Here is a 21700-nt window from a genome sequence, read left to right on the forward strand (position 1 = left end):
CGAGAACATGGCAACAGATTGCAGGGATGTTAACAAAAAGTAGATCAGGAGCATTTGAAAGCGAGATTTCCATATTGACCCAGCCCCTCTCCCACCCCCCTCCCCCATCCCTCCCCTAGCTAATCAGACCGTGGCGAAAATGGTTTTAGATTTATGTTTAAAGGAAAAGATGCTTTATTTCACATCTCCAGACCGCTTTTCCTGTTTCAGTGGACAGTCTTTCTTTTAGCAAACCACTGAGAGTCAACTGAATTAACCAGAGTTCAGTGTAGCAACAACAATTTCCGCAACGATTTCGCACCAATTCAATAATAACCATCCGCAAGGAAGGTCAACACATCTGCCTTTTTATGTCACTTGCAATTGAAAAGTAACCTTGACTACAGACTACAAACAAGCTGATAAATCAACAGTTCTGCTTTTTCGGCTAGATATGAAATCTATTTAATCGTAACTTGAAAAATGTTTAAGAAACAATTTTCAACACGTTAAAGTATTGAAGAAGTGTTCGATTGATTTCAGGAACCCTTCCGTGCGAAGAGGATATTTTCTACTTAACCAAGTTCTTAAGAGAATGACAGCTTAATTTCGATTATAAAGTAATACCGTTGGAGATACAATAACATTAACAAAGAAAGTTCTTGTTTCGTTTCGTGCGGCACTGTTTTTATTTTGGTTGACCTCTGTGTTCAAGTACTGAAAAAAAAACTAAAGTAGCTTGTGAAAGTTTTGGCTTGCTAATGTTATACGTGATGGCAGTGCTCTAACTTGCGACGTCGCCATAATTCAGTTACTTAAATAGCCAATGGCGAGAGGCTTTTTTGTAATTCAGTTGAAAAGTGAAAGTGACAGTTGACAAAACGGTCGATTGACATTTTACCTACAATCGTCGAAAACAATCTTGGGAAGATTCCAAAGTTCTACCTTGATTTGACTTTTCTCTTTTCCCCAATTTCAATGTGGAGCTGGAAAAAAGAATATTTACACGTATAGTATGGATTGTGGGGAATCCAACATTGAACAGGGGAAGGGGGTGGGTGGGGGTTGGGGGGAAGGGGAGACGACAAACAAAGGCGATGTCATAAATTGAGACCCACTTTTCGTTGCCGTGTTGAGTAACCTTCCCAAGAAAATTTGCCGATGATTGTAGCTTTGATTTTACTTTACGGTGACAAGAATAACTTTCAGTACAACAACAATACTCGTGTCAATTAATCTGTTGCCCTTAATTGATACAAAATAAACAAACAATATAATATAGTAAAATACCGTTGTCCTCTAGAACAAAGGTTTAGCACATGCCTAATTATTAAAATAACGAAATGAAGTGTACTGTCATCCACTGTCACTCACAATAAAGGCACCGCTGTCATGCTGGCTTTTCTTTCCTCTTTCCTTCTGACCCCGAACAAAGTCAAACAGATTTTCTTAGAATGCAGAGGAACTTATGTTTTGCTGAAGCTAAACTTATCAAAAGAAAATATCTGTCGCTTTATTTCTGTTTTAAGGGTCTCTGCAGCTGATTAACAGTATTTGTAAGGAAATTTTCTTTGAAGTGAGATAGTAATGTGAACTTTAAGAAATGGTTAGTCATTTAAAAGAAATGTATCCAAAATGAAAATATGTCCACGTAGACATTATTTAGTTGGAATCATGATAAGTGCTGGCCATTTAGCGAGTTGACTTTTTCTATTACACATTAAAAGAACTTTCATGAGACTAAATTTAATAAACGTCACGGCGAAGGGCACATTCATAAAGGTTTACTTTTAGCGGAGAACAGGGGGCGGGAACTCAGAGGAGAAAGGAAGGAAACTCGACTGAGGAAGGAAAAGCGTACACAAGAAACGAAACATCAAAAGTGACGTAGATACGCATATGTGACAAGCCATAATCAATACTTTGCAACAGCAAAAATAGAGAAAATGGGACTTGAACCATCGAGGAAAAAGAGGGAACTGAAAATACAAGGGGAAGGGGAAAATTTATGACTCCCAAGGGACAGGCGGAAGTGAGTGATTGTCGGCAAATGAATCTCGCGTGATTCATTGTGATGATCTAGTCTCATCACATTAAGCTGCTTAGTTATCAAATCATAGATTTATTAGCTGTTATGATTAAGTGGTATTTAAATTGCGCTGAAACAACTTCAGTTTCAGCGCTATTTTTATAAGCAGACATCGTCCGAAATGCCTTGTGCTCTTTTAAATAAAGGGGGGAAAACTTCTTTGTCTGCTTTTATCTTGCGCTTTTTCTTACAAGTTCATTTCCTTTAGAATGGCCAATGCTTTGATTAGTAAAATAAGTAAACTTGCTAAATACTATAAATAATGAAATTTTTTTTTTTTTTAATTCGGACCATAAATTCATATTATTTATCCCTCCAAATAAAGCTCATGTGTTCAAACTTGCGTTGTCTCAGAATGTCACAGGTGAGGTGTCTTTGCTAAGATTTAATTGCGTAATTAGTTTATTTGTTTAAATGCCATCATTGTTTTAGAGGAATTGATACACCCTTGCTAAGGTATGAGAAATCACGTGGGTTGTCAAACAGGGGTTATAAAACAGCTGCGTGTAGGTCCAAGTCAAGGATTGCTCCTTTGGATTTCCCAAGATTGCTTCAAGATGAATCATTGGAAAATATCAGCATTGGTGTTTCTCTTATACCTGGAGAATTTTGTTTCTACCGTGAAAGGTAAGGTAGAGTATTATAACCTAACACATTAATAAAATTGTTAGGAATATCTATTCATGTACATTCTCCTTTTATTGTAGACATCGAAGTGTTCTAAGCCAGTTGCGAAACTTTTTCAAAACGTAATTCATATTTCGTAAGTTTCATTTCAAGGAACAGTTAAGTAAGTAAAAAGTAAGTAAGTAAGTTTATTAACGTGACTAAACACTTAGCTAACCAGCTACTTTACAGGAATAGTCACAAAATAAAATAGTAATAATAATAATGAAAGGAAAAAGTAATGAAAATGATAAATGAAAATACTGAAAAAGATGAGAAAGATACTATTTACAATGTTTCTAAGATTATTGAATATATAGTATAAAATTGTATAAAATGTTTTAAAATATATCAGCATTTGATTACAACATGTAGCGGGCGGCCAAATCCGTATCTAATATATCTGTTTCTTGAACAGTTTGTAAGAGTCCGCTTTTCGGTATTCATTTGGTAATTTATTCCACAGGTTGGCTCCTTCGTATCTGAGTGATTTAAAGGCCGAGTTTCACGGTCAAGCGCATGCGCGAGCAGACCGGCTCTAAAATAAATTGTACGGGTCGACACTAAATTCGATGCGAGCTTGTGATGGAACAATCTGTTGAAATCGCGCCCGAATTTGGATCATCCGCTCTTCGTTCTTCACTTTTTATAATATTTGTTTCCTGTTGTAAATATAAGTTCGATTTTTGGTAGGTTAAAAGTGTTTTAGCATCCGAAAACGACATTTTTGTCAATGGATCGGAAAGGAGACGTCGCGGTCGACCGGCGACGGAACGTTCTGTGGCCAAATTTTGCGAGCACTTTTAAGCACAGAAGTTAAAGCGGACAGACAGGAGTGGATGTAGAAATCCTGTGTGGTTAACACGATACGTCCACCAAACGTGGAAAATTGGTAAAGAGATAAGTCTGTTTAAAAGAGACAACGATTTCGCGGCATATCTGCTTTCGCCGGAAATGGCAAAGGTCATCAACTGGCTTTGGATATTTTCTAGATTTCAATCGTACTGTTTGTTCATATGGAAGTCAACTATCAAAAACGGAGAATTCGACGGGCAAACAGCATCAAACATCAGTGTTTTGCTTTGGATGGAAAAAATTGTACAACACTGAGACGCGAAGCGAATAAATATGAGATCAAATCTGCGAGTTTGTTGTAGTCGTCTATTAGCGGGCTCGAATAGCGGGCAGTAGAAAAAAAATCCAAAAGATTTGCGGCAAACTACAAAATCTATTGTAAGGTATTCATTTATCTATAAAATTATGGTCATTGCGAATGGCAAACGCAGTTTTGATTTGCCACCATGACAGAGTTTTCTCAAATGCATTCCAGCATCTCGGAAGGACGCTCAGTGTTGTTGTTACTAAACGGTCGCATCGCTTCTTGAAGCTTGCGGATTTCTCGTTCTTCGCCTTCTCGCTGGTCTAATAAAATCAGGCTATCGAGCGTACACACTATAGTAAGTTTATCACTGAACGCTGATGAAATACTGGATTTAAGTACGTAAGTTTGAGGGAGCTTCTCGGCTTTTCGAACCGCTCGTAATAAAAAAAGGTCGGTGCCGCGAGATATCGACATTGTACTAAAATAAAACCGTACACGTTCGCAAAAGTTCTGGCATTACTTGAATGTCATGGGACATTCACGAAGCGGCGCTGCAAAAATCCCCATGTGTTTTACATGGACAGCCTTTTTGTTTCTTTCTGAAACGTGACCGAAACACTGGCCGGTCAGTTTTACTTTTATGCCAGCAAGTTATAAGACTTGCCCGCCGTATCCCGCCGGGGTTGTGTACTCGCTTCTGATTGGTCCAAAAACAATTGGCTTGACAGCGCTTACGTTATCGCTCGCACATGCGCCGAACCGTGAAACTCTCCCTTTAAGTCCGTACTTAGTCGTATTTACTTTTGGTAATGTCAAGATTTTGTCTCCTCGAGTTAAACATGGATTTAAATTATTCTTTTGTGACTTCAGTTTCTGTTTTTGGTTGATAATTTGAGGGTATATTAGAAATTGCACTAAGTAAATGGAAATCAAGGGCACGCCCCCTGCAGGAAGATACCAAATGTTCTTACATTGCTGCGAAAACGAAACAAAAAGATAAAAAGCAATGAAATTTAGTTCTTTGAATACTATTTATGTCTTCTCCTAGAAATACTCATGAAACAAAAACTTTTCGTGCCATTTTATAAAAGAGTACCGAACATTTCCGGGTTGTACAGCCTTACACTGCCCTTGGAGAATTCCAGCTTACGTAAGATCGAACAACATTGATACCGAACTCTTTTATTTGTTTCGTGTGGTTTTAATTTTGCAAAGGTTACTAACCTCTTAGTTCAAATAATACAACTAAAATTGAAGTTGCGCAGACAAGCACGTTTTTGCAGTACTTGGCAGCACAACAACTCTTGATCCCAACATAAATCAGCTATTGAAGTTGACAACGATGACACCTTAAAAACAGAGTTGTTTAGACCAAACTTGCATTTAAGGTCTTCATTTCAGCTAACCTTCTTGAAGCATTAATTTCAGCACAAAAACCATCTCTCAGCAGATAACCTTCTCCCCGTCTCGAGTACAAAATGAATAGTGGATATTTACTGTTATCAAAAGACTGTACACACCTCCCTTTAGAATTTAATAGTCGTTCCACTAAATCAGGTTCAGCGATGAATTTCAACAGCGCCGAATTAAATTATTTTGGTGAGAATATACTATGCAATTTTGCTAAACGGTTTCAGGATGTTATGGTCAACTAACTAAGTCTTTTCTTCTTTAATCTATTTTGGGTTTATTTTCGTGAATAGTGTGGGTTAGAATATTGTGCTATTCATCAAATACCTTGAAAATGTAAAAAAGCGCTTCTAAAGATTCTCAAAATCGTCACATTGAGAATGGAAACGTTTTAACAGTAAAATCTCAAAGTTCGTGACTTGTTTGTGCAGCCTTATCGATCTAAGAATTTTACGACCTTTGGATCTTAAACAATGAATGGTATTTCCTGCTGGGCTGGAGCAAGCCCTTACTTGCAGAAGGGTTTTGATCTATTTCGGGTCCATTGTTACATCAGTACCTCGACAGATTGCAAAACATATGGTGCCTGATTACTTTCGTGTTCTGTAACTTTAGAAGACATCGATCTCAGCTGATTCTTCCTAATAGGGTGTTTACTTATTTTACATCTGTGATGCACTATTTATTCCATTAAATTAATATTTTTTAAATTTCTTCTCCGAGTAATGCACCCTTACTCCACTTACAGCACCCCACCCCCTTCCCTCTATTCTCTTCTTAAACACAACATCTTCAAACCGGATTATCTTTTAAATCTTTAGGTGTCACCATGCAGAGAGGAAGAACAAATTCAACTGAGATACCACAGGGATGGAACTGCAACAGCCGCTGTGATGTACCTGATCGCTGTACATTGCCACGTTGCACCAATGTGGTATTCCCTCAGACGTTCAGTGGATCGGGAACGGTAAGTTTATAACTCTAAGAATGACAATGAGCTTCATGGTGATTCCAGGGGATCTTGCTTTTTATCACATCCTTTGGGAAGTTAATTTTCTTTCTGTCAACCCCAGGGATATTTAATGCGAGCGGCTTCCCCTACTGAAATATACCGTGTCCAACAACTAGAAAGGAATCTGGTGTTTTTTATGCTGCAGAAAATCTTGTTTCCTATAATTTTGATGCTGCGTTGCATGTTGTTTCGCAGATTAACTTTTCGCTTGATTCTGACAAACATAAGTTTGTCTTAACATCGGATGAGCGATAGAATTGTATGAAAAAGGTAAAATTTAATGGCCATCAATGCTGTGTAACAGTTGTCAATTGAACCTCAAACAAATGAATGAAATATTCTAAAATTCTTTCCTTATTTGCTACGTGGGCGACTAATGATAACATCCGTGTGTGTATAAAGTATACAAAAAGAGGATTGCCTACAATAGAACTGTGATCGTGTACCAATTATTAGTCTACATTTCTTTGTATGTATTTTCAAACCATAAGGCTCCAGAAGAATTAAGTTGCTAGGGCTTTTAAAAGGTTCCAAGTTATTTTATTTTGGGTGACGTAAATCCAAGGAAAATAAGAAAAAAAAAGACAAAAGTGGCATGAACAAGCTTTTCCGAATAGAGCATGGGAGGGATCGTGAGTGGCTAAAGGGAAACAAAACAACTCCTAATCCCTCCCCCCCCCCCCCCACCCCCTCCACCACAAAAATAAAATATAATAATAATAATAATAATAATAATAATAATAATAATAACAACAACAACAACAACAACAACAACAATAATAATAATAATAATAATAATAATAATAATAAAAATAATAATAATAATAATAGTAATTAACAAAAAAAAAAAACGTTTCCAATAAATGATGACAGGTGACCGTGATGGGTGATGATGACATATCGAATATATCTACTGGGTCCTGTAATATTCCTCTGTTATTTAACTGAGCTCCTTGGGAACGTAAAATAAAAAGATTGATTGTTCTCCAATCATTCATGCTTTATTATAGTTATATTTTTAAGACGTGGGAAAAATTGTTGTTATTATTTTGAGACTGAAGATTTTGGAAAGAGGGGGAAATTAGTGTTTTTAGCTCTACTTGATTGGTAATGTTCTTGAATTTGTGAAATACAAACAAACCAATCATGTTTATTCATAAGATGTTACTCTCCTGCTTAATGATCTTGTACTTTTCTACCTTTTAACTTTTAGGTTCGAGTGTTTGTGTCACTGAGTCATGAGGATTCCTCTATTGTTCATTCACCGTCAGCCTATTGGACAACCGAGATAAATACTTCAGGATTTCAGCTATGTCAGCGTGCAACAGGCTCCACAAATGGCACAGGAACAATAAACTGGGTGGCCTTCCAAGACAAACCAGGGATATCACATGGTAGCGTAACTTTCAGTGGAATATGGACAACAGAAACCAAGTGTGATAAAGTCACCTTTTCTCAGGTTAGACAATAGAAGTGACGTTAGAGCTAACGATATATTAACTCTTCAATTTTCACGTTGCCCGTTTGACGCTCAAAAGCAACAGGTCCGCCTGCCCTGAAAAGTTAGATCAAGCAAAAAGGGTGTTCCGTTGGGTGTCAAGTCTTGCCATTTTGAATTTCCTTACCGTGTTCCCTTTTATATCAGCCAACAACCAAGAAGAAACGGCTATCGAATCTTACAGAACCAATTTTTCAATGCCATCAAAGAAACTTCCTCAGCAGTTCTCTTGTGTGCATGCTCTGTGACTTCCCATTCTAGTGCACACTAAACAACAATGCTGATTATCTCTTCAGCTCAGCAAAGTACGTTATTTGATGGCAATAGATATCACTTGAATGGTGAAATTCTTATGCAGACTCTCCAAAACATGGATTTGATCTCAATGATTGAGAAAAGCAGCACCGAGAAAAATACAAAACAATAAATTTCATTAAGTTCCAAAACGTAAACATTTAATTCAGAGATTGAAAGTGAGATTATATGCAGCTTAGTAAACAGAACTATAGGAGAACGCTGATAAAAAGACGTACTGAGCATTTACCCAACACAAACTGAAAAGTAAAAGGCATCTTCTGCCGCACAGAAAATTACTACCATAATCACAGGAAAAAAAGAACTTGGACCGTTATACTCCCGAAGCTTTTTAGGGAATGGAAATTTAGAATGAAAAAGCGCAAAACAGTGAAACATAATTTAATCAGGAAATCAGCACAAGTGAAAACTACTTCTCAATTCTACCTTTAGGGCGTACTTCTTCTGAGTCAAAGTTTAGAGAACTGAACTTTTTAGGGCAGCATTATTGGCACCAGGAATACCGTAATAAAGTACGCCAGAAGCTATCGACAGCCTCAAAAATTGACCAGATTTATTCAGCAAAACAAGCAGCACCACTGTACACTTAACACTTGAATAATTCCACACTTGTACTACACCTGAAAACTGGACACTTGCACTTGAATATTTCTTCGTGCATCGAAATATTCCGGAAATGTTTTCTGCCTAGTAGCGTTCATTTGAAAGGTCATGTCGTAGGATTTTGTCATATCCACAAATTCAAAAGGTAGAACCACCCAAAGGCCATTCATAAACAAGACAATGGAGAACTTCGTCTGATGCATAGACTCAAAAGCTAGAACCACCTTGCGCCGTTTATACTCAAGGGTCAGAATGAACTTCAACGGCGTAGTATCAATTACCATTAGTAAAAGTGCTCAAGGATATTTTATTTATAAACTTAACATTTGAATACTTCCACACTTGTACTACACCTAAAAACTGGACACTTGCACTTGAATATTTCTTCGTTCATCGAAATATACCGGAAATATTGTTTGCTTAAGCAGCTTTCATTTGAAAGGTCATGTCGTAGGATTTCGTCCTATCCACTAACTCAAAGATAGAACCACACTTAGGTCATTCATAAATAAAACTATGAAGAACTTCGTCTGATGCATAGACTCAAAAGCTAGAATCACCTTGCGCCGTTTATACTCAAGGGTCAGAATGAACTTCAACAGCGTAGTGTCATTTGCCATTCAGTAGAAATTCTCAAGGATATTTTATTTATATAATGCTGTACCTTGACTAGTTTTCAACATCACCTAAATTTAATTATCAATAACGAAAACAGTTAATCTCTATTGAGGAAAGGTTATGGACCTATAGAACGAATTTTAAAATTCTCGCATTTAACCCAAGCTAAATGTTTTTCTTTTTATCAAAAATTGAAATAGCCATAAGAGATTTTCTCCAGAGATAAACCCTATTTGCGTTTTAGAATTTAAAAAAGTGGTTTTTTAAACGATTATCAAGGATTGACCTCTAACTCGAATTTTATGCTTTGATGATCTTCTTTGAGTTCACTGACAAATCTGTCATGATATTGTTATTCCTCAAAGCTCCTTAGTGTTTTTAGGATTAAGCTAAAGTTCTCAATGTTAATTGCATGACCTAAAAGTTAAACGGTTATTAAATAAAAATACAGTATATTTTGTTTGGCTTTTCAATATTTTATGACTGTAACACAACTTTTGGCCATCATAACTTAATTTCCTGCAATTGTGTTTCATTGATCCAAGTATTGCGTGTGTGTTGGATGAATGTTCACTCGGTCAAAGGTTCTTAAAGGTAAATAGACGCACTTTAGTCTTGGCATGCTTCATTGGAGGAGTACGTGACAAGTCTCTTTTAGCATAAAGGGAGGGGGAGGGGGGGGGGGGGGGGCGTAGGAGTTCTCATGGCCCACATTTTAATCTTATTTTGCTTTGTTTTACATTTGACTACACCCCTACCCATCCCAACTTTTCTTTTTATCTTATTTTTATTTATTTATTTATTTATTTATTTATTTATTTATTAAATTATTTATTTATTTATTTTTCTGCCCGAGAAAAACGGCCGAAGCAATCCTTTATCGGGATAGTTTTTTTGTGAGCAGGTTCTTCACTGCCTGTTCTGAACTCGCGTTCGACTTCTCCACTCTTCTTTGAATATTTTGGACTATTTCTGGTGTTTGATTCTCCACTCCTTGGCAATGTGTGAGAATCCTGTATTATCAAACTGGGGACCATTATCGTTCAATGTGTGGTTGTCAGGTCATCCCTCGTAGCAGTGCACTTTGATTTCCAGCTGCAGACTGGATCCTCCTCTTGTGCTTCCATGACTGCCTGCAGTGTTGTGTTGAGCCAAGCAGTGAAGATATCGCACTTCCGACATGCGCAATCATTTCTTTATCATAGATTGTCGACTGGAACATTTGATCTCGAGATCGCATCGGCTTTGTACATCTTCTTTCTAGAAACACGATTAATTTCCTTGAAGAAGTATCTTATTAGTCGCATTTTGAATCGCTGGCTCTATGGCAGAACTTGATCCAGTGTGTGACTACTTAAATGCAGAACCAGGGGGTTTGTGGTCCGTTTCCAAAACCATTGACGTAACCACGATGTATTCCGATGACTCCTCGCACGCCTCTGTCAGAGCTAGAACTTCCTTGTATATCTGCGTGTATTTGGTTTCGGTGGGTGGCATCGCTCTGACATGAACGATAGTGGCCTCGATCCAGGAGTTGTCTGTTTCGAGCTAAAGAATGACCATGACTAAACCTTGTTCAGGTCACATAAGGCTAGTACCGGGACTTGTGCAAGGTCGGCTTTGGTTTGCTTGAACGCGTTCTGCCGATCACTTCTCCAGATTCACTGGCTCTCTTTAGGAAGCAGTTCTCTGATGCTCTTCGTCTTGTCAGCAACATGTTCTGAGAACTTGCTTAATTGGTTCATGCCAAGAAATGTACTCCCTTTTTGCCAAATTCTGTGGTGGCGGTGGGTCTGCAATTGTTTGAAGCTTTACAGGATCATCCTCGATGGCACTGGAGGTTATGACGTGACAGGGTTAGCGCTGAACTTGCACTTTGCATGGTGGAGTGTCACGCCGGCTTCTAACGACGCATAAGAGCAGCTTCTAGCCTCTCATCGTGTTCGTCCCGGTTTCTGCCGTGGAGCAAGGCGTCATCTATGTTGTATTTGTCGCCCGTTATTCCCTCCAGCATCTGACTCATGTTGGAATTTCTTTGACCCACAACTGATTCGTTTGTGTTGACGAGTTATGGACTGTTTTTGAGACCAAATTCCTAGAGATAGCAGATCGTCATGTCCCGCTCATTCAGAATAAAGTTCGTGGTATGGACGATGGTCCATGGATCACCGGCAACATAAAGAAAGACATTCACCAACGCGACTATCTGTTAAAGAAGGCGCGAAGAACATCGCTCGACGAAGACTGGCTTGCAAACAAATCTATGCGAAATCGTGTGTTCAATTCTGTCAAGAAGGTTAAACAAACTTAAAAACAAGAAGCTAATTGAGAATCACCAGAGCCTTTTGGACGACAATGAAAACATTCCCCTCCCCCCCCCCCCCCCCCTCCCAGGGAAAAGAAGTCAACTTTTTCCAAAACTATTGATATCAATGGAGACCTTTGTAGTGACGAAAACAAAATCGCAAACAGTTTCAAACTGTTTTTCACCACAGCCGTTACACGCATGAAGCAAACTCTTGGAATTGTAAACTCTCCAAATAGGCAGCAAACTCGACACGAAATCAATCCATCGCGTCCAAGTTTAAAATTTGAAAAGGTGAGCGAAACATTTGTCCTTAAAATCATCAAACAAAAAAAAGCAGGCAAGGCCAGTGGACTTGACAACATTTCTCCACGGTTGCTAAAAGACTCTGCTGAAGCCACTGCCCTCTTACCCGCATAATTAACGCCTCGCTATCACAGGGAGCTGTGCCACGTGACTGGAAGCTCGCTAAAGTTACTCCCCTTTTCAAGAAGGGCGTGGCTATAGACATGGACAACTATCGACCTATTTTCGTATTATCCGCAGTGTCCAAGGAAGCGTCCACCATTTTAATGTTTGTAATCTTTTTAATATTTGTAGAATTTTTAACATTGTAATTAGGGCTTCCGTTGATAACAGTAATTTTGTTTTTATAATTACTGAAGGAATTACGCTATTTTAAATAAAAGTATCTTCTTCTTCTTCTTCTTCTTCTTCTTCTTCTTCTTATTCTTCTTCTTCTTCTTCTTCTTCTTCTTCTTCTTCTTCTTCTTCTTCAAGCAGAAACGTCCCAATATAATGCGAAACGTTGCTAATGGTCTTGATTCCCTGGCTAGCTTGTCCGGGAGACAACACCTTCATCGAAATCTCTGACCCCCCCCCCCCCCCCCCCTCCCCCTCTCCTCCACATTACTAGTTCCAGGGTATAAACTATGTATAAAAATTACACTTTACCTTTAAGAAACAATTGCGTATCTTTTAACTAATAGTCACTGTGTATGATTTGAATCATCATTTTCCTGATGAAGTGTTCAAAAACTTGCTTTGCAGAGCTTTGGTGGAAGACCTACTGTGTTTGTAACCGCTAAATATTCTCGTAGTACAAAACCGAATGATGCCGTCTATGTTTGGTTGGAAAATCTAGAAAATCGGGGATTTGAAGTCTGTATCCGTGAATTCTTGCCTTTTGACGGAAAACACCAGGATACAATTGTGGTAAGCCACTAACCGTTGAAAATAAGTTAAAGGTGACTCAACTAAGTTTAAACTTCGTGAAAATGATTACTAATCGAAGGCGTTTTAGTAAATGGTGGTTTCGCTGTTTAAACGTTTTATCAAAGGCTTGAACAAATAAATCTCGCAATAAATTAATCCAAAGCGCTTACTTAATTCAACACAAAATTGTTTTATAGGAAAAGCTGCTATGGCTAGGCGTTAAAGATAGTCTGTTTGTATTCCCTGTTCATCTAACCCGACGACACTTTTTCCTACGGAATCTCCATGAAAAACATTTTTAGACGCTTCTGCATGCGTTGCAAGTACTCAATCGGTCCTTTTACCGACTGCCGTGCTATGAATTGAGGACATGGAATGTTTTTACCAAGTGCCAATGGTTTTATCACGTGTCAGGATTCTGCGGTCCTTCACGTGCTTCTTCTCGTGTGTAACATGTTGCTGGTTTACACGCGGTTACCAAACGTGGCTGTAAGAATAGCTATGTTTTATAAAGAATTAAAACAAAACACAACTCGCTTCTCTGACTACTACCCTGTACTTGGCGATAACATAAGAAACAATTTTTAATTTTAATTTTGCCTCAGATGGAAAGACCAGTAATAAAAGTTGAAATTTTTCTTTTTATAGGACTGGTTCGCTTTCCTCGGCAATGGCTCTCATCTCAATTTTACGATCACTGAAGAAGCAGTTTTTCCCAACAAAGGCAAACCGTCAGCTAACGAGAACTATGGATTCTGTCAGGTAAGTGACAGCTATCAGTCACCTCGCTTTATTATGAAGCAAATCAGAGCTTGCCTTTTTGTTATACTTTCAAAACTTACCTCACTCAAAGTAAAATTACCACTTGTGGTTAATATTTCTATTCTCTTAACACTATCAATACATTACCAAGCAGGCAAGAATTGAGAATAAACAAAACAATCATCTCAAAATATTCCATTGCAGAGCACTATGAAAATGTACAGCTCTTTTAAATAAAGTATTAAAAAAACTTTAGAAAGAAAAATGACCATTAATGAAACAAATATAAATAAATAGAACAATAAATAAAACAATATGAAAATAAACATATAGTAACTAAAAAGGTTCCTAAATAAACTTTCTTTCCTAATGATTGTTTGAGCTACTTCACCGTTAGATAAGATTAATTAGAACTTTGTATTGATTTATAAATCTAATTTGTTGTTTGTTTATTCATTGATTTACCGTTTTCAGGAAGTGCCTTTTAACACCACGTTCTATGAGTCACCAGTGGTCCTTGTTTCCGTTCACCACCAATATGACCGTCAAGCGAAAAGCTTCGTTCCTCCAGAAAACAACATCATTACGGCCTGGGTGGAGGTATGATATTACCAGCTGTCCTATTTTCGCTTTATAAGACGTGGACTTTGCCCTGTAAGAAGGGACCCTAAGAAACGCACTTTGTTCCAAATGGGGTTCAACGGTTGCAAAAGACAAGTAAAACAATCCTCCTATGGGAAGACGATCTGAGCGCACTTTGTTTCAAATGGGATTGAACGGATGAACTTGACAAGTTAAATAATCCTCCTTTAAATGAAGACCCTGGGATAGAAAACAAAACGCACTTTGCTCCTAAAGGGCAACACTGGGAAAATAATTGAAACGCACTTTGTTCTAAATGGGATTGAACAGCTGAACTAGACAAGTTAAACAATCTTCCCGAGGGAAGGGACCCTGGGAAAAGAATCAGAATCCACGATGTTTCAAATAGGGTTGAAAGGCTGAACTAAAAATGTGAAACAATCCTCCTTTGGGAAGAGACCCTGAGAAAAGAATCAGAACGCACTTTGTTCCCAACTAGGTTGAAGGGCTGAACTAGACAATTGAAACAGTACTCCTTTGGGGAGGCATCCTGAGAAGAGAATCATAACGCACTTTGTTCCAAATTTGGTTGAAAGGCTGAACTAGACAAGGGAAAAAATCCTCCTGGGGGAAGGGACCCTGAGAAAAGAATCAGAACGCACTTTGTTCGAAATTGGGTTCAAAGGCTGAACTAGACAAGTGAAACAATCCTCCTGAGGGAAGGGACCTTGAGAAAAGAAACAGAACGCACTTTCTTCCAAATGGGGTGGAGCGGATGAATTAGACAAGGCAAACAATCTTGTTGTGAGAAGGGACCCTCAGAAAACAATCAGAACTCACTTTGTTCCAAATGGGGTTGAACTGCTGAACTAGATAAGTGAAACAATCCTCCTTTGGGAAGGGACCCGGAGAAAAGAAACAGAACGGACTTTTTTTCCAAATGCGGTGGAGCGGATGAACTAGACAAGGCAAACAATCTTGTTGTGGGAAGGGACCCTCAGAAAAGAATCAGAACGCACTTTGTTCCAATTGGTTTGAACTGCTGAACTAGACAAGTGAAACAATCCTCCTGTGGAAAGGGATCCCGGGATAAACATCAGAACGCACTTTATTCCAACTGGAGTCGAACTGTCGAACTAGACAAGTAAAAGAATCAGAAAGCATGCTGTTCGAAACGGGGTTGAACTACAGAACTGGACAAATATAACAATCTTCCTGTGGGAAAGAACCCTTAGAAAAGATTCAAAACGCTCTTTGTTCTAAGTGAGGTTAAACGACTCAGCTAGACAAATTAAACAATCCTCCTGTGGGAGGAGAACCGGAAAAGAATCAGAACGCACTTTGTTCTAAATGGGGTCGAACGCCTGAACTAGACAAGCTAGACAATCCTCTCGTGGGAACAGACCCTGGGAGAAGAATCAAAACGCACTTTGTTCTAAATGGGGTTGAACGGCTGAACTAGACAACTTAAACAATCCTCCCGGGGGAAGGGTCCCTGAGAAAAGAATCAAAATCCACGTTGCTTCAAATTGGGTTAAAAGGCTGAACTAAAAAAGTGAAACAATTCTCCTTTGGGAAGAGACCCTGATTAAAGAATTAGAACGCACTTTGTTCCCAATTAGGTTGAAGGGCTGAACTAGACAATTGAAACAGTCCTCCTTTGGAAAAGCACCCTAAGAAGAGAATCATAACGCACTTTGTTCCAAATTTTGGTTGAAAGGCTGAAATAGACAAGGGAAAAAATTCTCCTGGGGGAAGGGACCCTGAGAAAAGAATCGGAACGCAACTTTGTTCCAAATGGGGTTAAACTACTGAACTAGACAAGTGAAACAATTCCCCTGTGGGAAGGGACCCTGAAAAAAGAAACAACGCACTTTCTTCCAAATGGGGTGGAGCGGATGAACTAGACAAGGCAAACAATCTTGCTGTTGGAAGGGACCCTCAGAAAAGAATCAAAACTCACTTTGTTCCAAATGGGGTTGAACTGCTGAACTAGACAAGTGAAACAATCCTCCTGTGGGAAGGGATCCCGGGATAAGCATCAGAACGCAGTTTGTTCCAAACGGGGTTGAACTGCAGAACTAGGCAAATAAAACAATCTTCCTTTGAGAAAGAACCCTTAGAAAAGATTCAAAAAGCACTTTGTTCTAAGTGAGGTTAAACGACTGAACTGGACAAATTAAACAATCCTCCTGTGGGAAGAGAACCATGAGAGAAGAATCAAAACGCACTTTGTTCTACATGGGGTCGAACGGCTGAACTAGACAAGCTAGACAATCCTCTCGTGGGAACAGACCCTAGGAGAAGAATCAGAACGCACTTTGTTCCAAATGGGGTTGAACGGTTGAACTAGACAAGGGAAATAATCCTCCTTTGGGAAGGAACCCTGAAAAAAGAATCAGAACGAACTTTGTTCCAAATGGTGTTGAACGCACTTTTTTCGAAATGGGTTTGAACTGCTGAACTAGACAGGTTAAACAATCCTTCTGTGGGAAGGGACCCTGGGATAAAAATCAGAACACACTTTGTTCCAAATGGTGTTGAACTGCTGAACTAGACAGGTAAAAAAAAATCCTCCTGTGGGAAGGGACCCTGAGAAAAGAATCAGAAAGCACTTAGTTCCAAATTGTGTTTAAGTTCCTAAATAATAGACAAGTGAAACAATCCTGGGATAAGAATCATAACGCACTTAGTTTCAAATGGGGAACACTGGGAAAACAATTATAATGCACTTTGTTGCAAATGTGGTTGGACGGATGATCTAGGCAATTTAAACGATCCTTCTCTGGGAGGGAACTCTAAGAAAAGAATCAGTACCCAGTTTGTTCCAAATGGAGCTGAACTGCTGAACTGGACAAGTTAAACAATCCTCTTGTGAAAAGGGACCCAAGGACAAGATTCAGAACGTACTTCCAAATGGATGAACGGCTGAACTAGACACGTTCAATATTCCTTTTGTGGGATTGGGGCCTGGAAGGACGTTGGTAAAAAATTCAAAATATTTTTTAAAGTTATTAATTATGAAGAGCTGGCTTTTTACCTAAACATGGCAAGGGGAGTATGTGTTTTCAAAATTGCATTATTTTTTCAGGAAGTTGGCCTTAAGGGTATGAAGATTTGCGTTAAAGACTTACAGGGATCAGGAAGTGGTCACGACCCTTTAACAGTCAGCTTTGCTGTGATTGGAGGTTGGTTTTTCATATATTATATTAAGGTATTTTTTGTGTTTTAATTAACTTTTTAATTAATTTATTTATTTCTATTCATTTATTACACTTTTACCAAAATGAATAATCTTTACATACAATGCCAAAAAGCAAGACATTCAAAAACTGTCTCATTTTGAACGCAAGAAAATATTTAGCTATTTTTAATTGTCGTTTTTTTGTCACAGATTTCAATCCCTGCCTTAATGTGCATTGTCCACGGTTTGGAGTGTGCAAGACGTACAGTGCGCATGACGCCCGTTGTGAGTGTTTTGAGCAATGTCCCTCCTATCAGGATCCAGTGTGCACTGCGAATGGAACAACATACGACAACAAATGCTGGCATGAGTTAAGTTACTGTAGAGGACTGGAAAATAACCTGGTGTACCATCCAGGAAGTTGTGAAGGTAAGAGAGATACTCTATAAGAAATACCTCGCATAAAAGCTCTACAGAAGACCTTATTATTCAGTTGTACAGTCTTCTTTGGTGACACGAGAAACTTGTATTCTGCAAAGAACTCACTCGGCTATCTGCAGAATATTCAAAAGACAGCTAACAACAAAAGCAGCAGCGTAATAACCATAAAAACAAGATCTCATGTGCCAGACCACAAGTTAATCGGGTACGTGGGACCTGCCAAACTGGAGAGGGGTTAACACGGAACTATTAGTAAAAACACAAATGCCATTTTAATCAACACAACTGTCACTGTAGCAACTTGATCACATTGCGAAAGGTACTGCAGATTAAATACCAACCAAGGAGTGAGTTATCAGTTTGACCAACTAACGTTATACACGTTTCATTGTTTACCAGGTTTTCCAATTGTTCGAGGCCGCGTAGAACTCCTCCATGTTCCAGAATGGTCCGATTCCAACTGCAAAACAGTCGCTTTTCCGCCATACCGCTTCTATCCGGACAAACAAATTCATATTCAAGTCACCGTTAATCACATGAAACTTAACGATTCCGTAACAGTCCACGACGCAGTGACTTCCTGGACTGAAAATATCAGTCCCAAAAATTTCACTGTTTGCGTTATGCAAACAGGGCGAAAGCAGGAGAATTTCAACCCATTTGCCTCTGTCGACTGGATCGCGTACCAAGGAGCTCCACGAGAGAGCTTGACCGGAAAGATTCAGCTGCAAAAGTGGTGGTCTGGGACAAACTGTGCAGATGTAACTTTTCCCAAGGTAGGACTTAATTAAGAAAACAACATTTAATAAAATGCCAAAACTGAACTCAAGGTAACTCTGATATACAATCAGCAATTATCTCAGCTGAATCATCCCACAGTTTCGTTCTGTGTAGAACAACTAAACAAGTAGTTTGTAATTGAAATACATAATATAGATATATTCGTTGGATGTTCATTCTGCCAGGAATCTCAAGAAACAGTCCAAAACATTTAGAAATACTTGCTAACCAACTGATTTTTGCCATTTTCAACTACCTCTTTTCTTGGAATTTTTTAGGACAAGTTTACTGAAGCGCCTGTGGTTCTTGTGACGTCAGAACATTTAAGGACAGGGAATGAGTATGATGCCGCTTTCATTTGGCTCGAAGATACTACAAAGAATTCTTTTAAGGCATGCCTTAGAGAAATGCAGAATTTTGATGGAAAGCATGAGGATATTACCGTGGTATGTTCTTAACTATAGGTATTTTGTACAAAGCTACTACCATAAATGTTCAATCCCCTGGTTGGTTGAAGTTATTGTCGTTTGAGCAATTTTTTAGGCAAGGTGAAATTTGCACGAATGCTACAGCGTGCTATCAATTTTTTTAATAAAACAAGAAGCTCTAACAAATATTAATCATTATTTTGCTGGAAATTTAGGTTCTTTTGTTTTGAAAAAGTTGTGATATTCAGCATTCTTAATGTGTTTCTGAGTACTTTGTGAAAAGAGTGATCATGACTTCGAGATTTAGGCCGAAAACCTACACAGTTCGGTTTTCAAATAGTGACTTTTTTACCAGGTTATCTAGCCGAAGGAAAAAAGCATACTTAATTGATAAAACGCTTTTCGTGGCAAGACCTTCTCTAAATTATAACTTGGCTTCCGAGTATGCCTGCGTCACTGACTAAATAATACATTCACTTTTAACAACACGTTTCGCAGATTTGGCAGTGACTTCTCACATTTATTGGTTGGTATTTAGTGGTTCCATGTAAGACTGTTATTTCTCTTGACAGAACTGGTTCGCGTTCGCCAAACTCCACAAACCGCTGTTTAACGAGCACGGGGTGATCAGTTTTCTAAACACAAACCCACCAACAGACGAAAACAACAACGCTTACTGTGAGGTAAGGAAAACTTGACTAGATCTAGAAAGCAACGGTGTTTAAAATAAGAACGAGTTTCAGCGACCAATTTCCCGAAGGACTTCTGTGGGGTAGTTTGCATGGAACCCTTTTGCGGAATATGCGGGCTTGCGATGTAATGTCAAACTATGCAAGTATATGGAGGACTGTGTAAGAGACTCTGCAAAATCGAGTGTGGTAGTACGACATTTACGAATGGAGTCCTGCGTGACACCTGAAAAAGAATTTGGATTCGTATTTCCTGTGGCAAAGTACACATATTTACCGTAAGCTCCTACATTGAGTCCAGTTTCATATCTGGGAATGATGTACTCCTGTTACGTGATGTTCACGCTAGCCACCGGCACATGGGATGCAGTGGAAGCTTACCGTGCCATGGTATCTTAAGATCACTGTCATCGAGCCTTGTTTAATAAGATCCGCTTTTCCTACGTAAACAACGAGAAGAACCACTTAAAGAGAATTTTGGAAAGAAAAAAGAAAGCAAAACACCTTATATCTTTATAACACATGATATTTTTTTTCCTGTAAGAGATTTGGTGAGAATGAAATTAAGATAGGAAGACGATTATTTTTACACTCAGAGATAAAACTTCATGATGCGGCGTGGAATGCATAAATAGATAAACAAATAAATTAATTATAAATAAATAAATAAATAAATAAATAAATAAATAAATAGATAAATAGTAGTATTAATGTCTCTTTTGTCTTGTAGTTTGTTTCATTTACAAGAGCTTATAACTCAACGCCAACGATTTTAATATCCGCTAATCACAGCACGACGGCAAGTGGAAACTCGGCTCCTGAGAACAACGGAATCACAGCCTGGATAGAGGTAAAGCTTTGTTTTATACAAGCTACTTTTATATAAGTTATAACAAAACTTTAACTCTACCAATGAAAAATAACTTTTCTAAGGAATCCGAGAGAAACTTTGGGATATATTTTCCAAATTGTTAGGGTTTTTTCCTTTCTTTATTAAAAACATTCTCTTTTAATCTTTGTTCTCTTGTTAGTCTAGCGACGCAATGTCAGTTTTCTGTGATTTTGAAAATAGTGAAACAATTCAACAACGTTAGGTTGCATGAATCGTCCTTTCTAATGAAAAGTACGGCATTATAGGTTTCGAGTTTCATGTTTCAGCCACATTCACCGTTAACAATGAAATATATAAAGTATTCAAATATTTGGGAAACACTTTTAACTTCTAACTAAAGTAGCAAGTGAGCATTAACTAAAGTTTACCTCTGCAGAACATGAATTCCTCTGGATTCAGAGTCTGTGTCAAGGAACTGTACCAGACCAGATATGATCCGCTGTCAGTGAGTTATGTGGTGCTTACAGGTCAGTAAATACTTAGCCCTTGCCTGGTATTTTAAACTTAATGAGGCGAATAAAGCATCGTGACATCAAAATTAAATACTGTAAGATCATGCCCAGTACGTCGGATGAGAGGTGAAATCTGAGAGATCGGGATAGCTCAGCAGAAACTCTGAAGCAAACGAGAGGCACAGTACTTTGGGCCAATCGATGGTCAACCAAATTCTGCTTAATTGTATTTATTAATACCTTTTGATATCGATCTGTCATCAGTCTCAACGGTTATAGAGAGAGAGAGAGAGAGAGAGAGAGAGAGAGAGAGAGAGAGAGAGAGAGAGAGAGAGAGAGAGAGAGAGAGAGAGAGAGAGAGAGAGAGAGAGAGAGAGAGAGAGAAAGAGAGAGAGAGAGAACAATACGCATTCACTTATATAACGTACCAGAAATGTCAAGAATCACAACCTGCCAAAAATTGGTTTAACCGGTAATTTCCCGCCTTAAGAACATCACAGTTGGCTCAAAATAGCTTCTGGAAGCTTCTGGCAACCTAGACAGTTCATGATTGCGTAAATAGTGTGTAAACAGTCTCTAGATCCATTAAAGACATTACGCTCAGAGTGTACATATATTTCCAATAACACGTCAGACATCTGCAAAGACATTAGCGTCATCTCTTTAAATTGGGGTGCT

General features: G+C 38.5%; 3 protein-coding genes and 1 long non-coding RNA gene across 8 annotated transcripts in view; 3 read left to right on the plus strand and 1 right to left on the minus strand.

The window, feature by feature from the left end:
- Positions 1–21700, plus strand: part of LOC146485606 (uncharacterized) — a 203764-nt gene that overhangs the window by 172425 nt on the left and 9639 nt on the right. The gene's annotated exons all lie outside the window — the stretch shown is intronic.
- Positions 1–21700, minus strand: part of LOC146485607 (uncharacterized) — a 141844-nt gene that overhangs the window by 110820 nt on the left and 9324 nt on the right. The window lies entirely within an intron of this gene.
- LOC146485608 (uncharacterized) overlaps positions 1–21700 on the plus strand; it is a 127818-nt gene that overhangs the window by 96479 nt on the left and 9639 nt on the right. Inside the window, exons 1-13 of one of the 3 annotated variants that reach the window (XM_085103410.1) lie at positions 2611–2695; positions 6068–6213; positions 7472–7717; positions 12648–12812; positions 13461–13574; positions 14049–14174; positions 17248–17344; positions 17551–17769; positions 18181–18557; positions 18840–19007; positions 19562–19672; positions 20409–20528; positions 20947–21037. The exons of 1 other annotated variant lie outside the window; for it this stretch is intronic. In XM_085103410.1, the coding sequence (XP_084959536.1) occupies positions 2626–2695; positions 6068–6213; positions 7472–7717; positions 12648–12812; positions 13461–13574; positions 14049–14174; positions 17248–17344; positions 17551–17769; positions 18181–18557; positions 18840–19007; positions 19562–19672; positions 20409–20528; positions 20947–21037 (2050 nt within the window). In that variant the 5' untranslated portion in view covers positions 2611–2625. Of the gene's footprint in view, positions 1–2610; positions 2696–6067; positions 6214–7471; positions 7718–12647; positions 12813–13460; positions 13575–14048; positions 14175–17247; positions 17345–17550; positions 17770–18180; positions 18558–18839; positions 19008–19561; positions 19673–20408; positions 20529–20946; positions 21038–21700 lie in introns of those variants that run through there. One more of the 3 variants, XM_085103412.1, reaches the window with a different exon arrangement.
- Positions 1–21700, plus strand: part of LOC146485610 (uncharacterized) — an 83816-nt gene that overhangs the window by 52477 nt on the left and 9639 nt on the right. The window lies entirely within an intron of this gene.

The sequence above is a fragment of the Pavona decussata genome, unplaced genomic scaffold (assembly GCF_977016875.1).
Source record: "Pavona decussata unplaced genomic scaffold, jaPavDecu1.1 SCAFFOLD_26, whole genome shotgun sequence".
In the NCBI taxonomy this organism is placed as follows: Eukaryota; Metazoa; Cnidaria; class Anthozoa; order Scleractinia; family Agariciidae; genus Pavona; species Pavona decussata.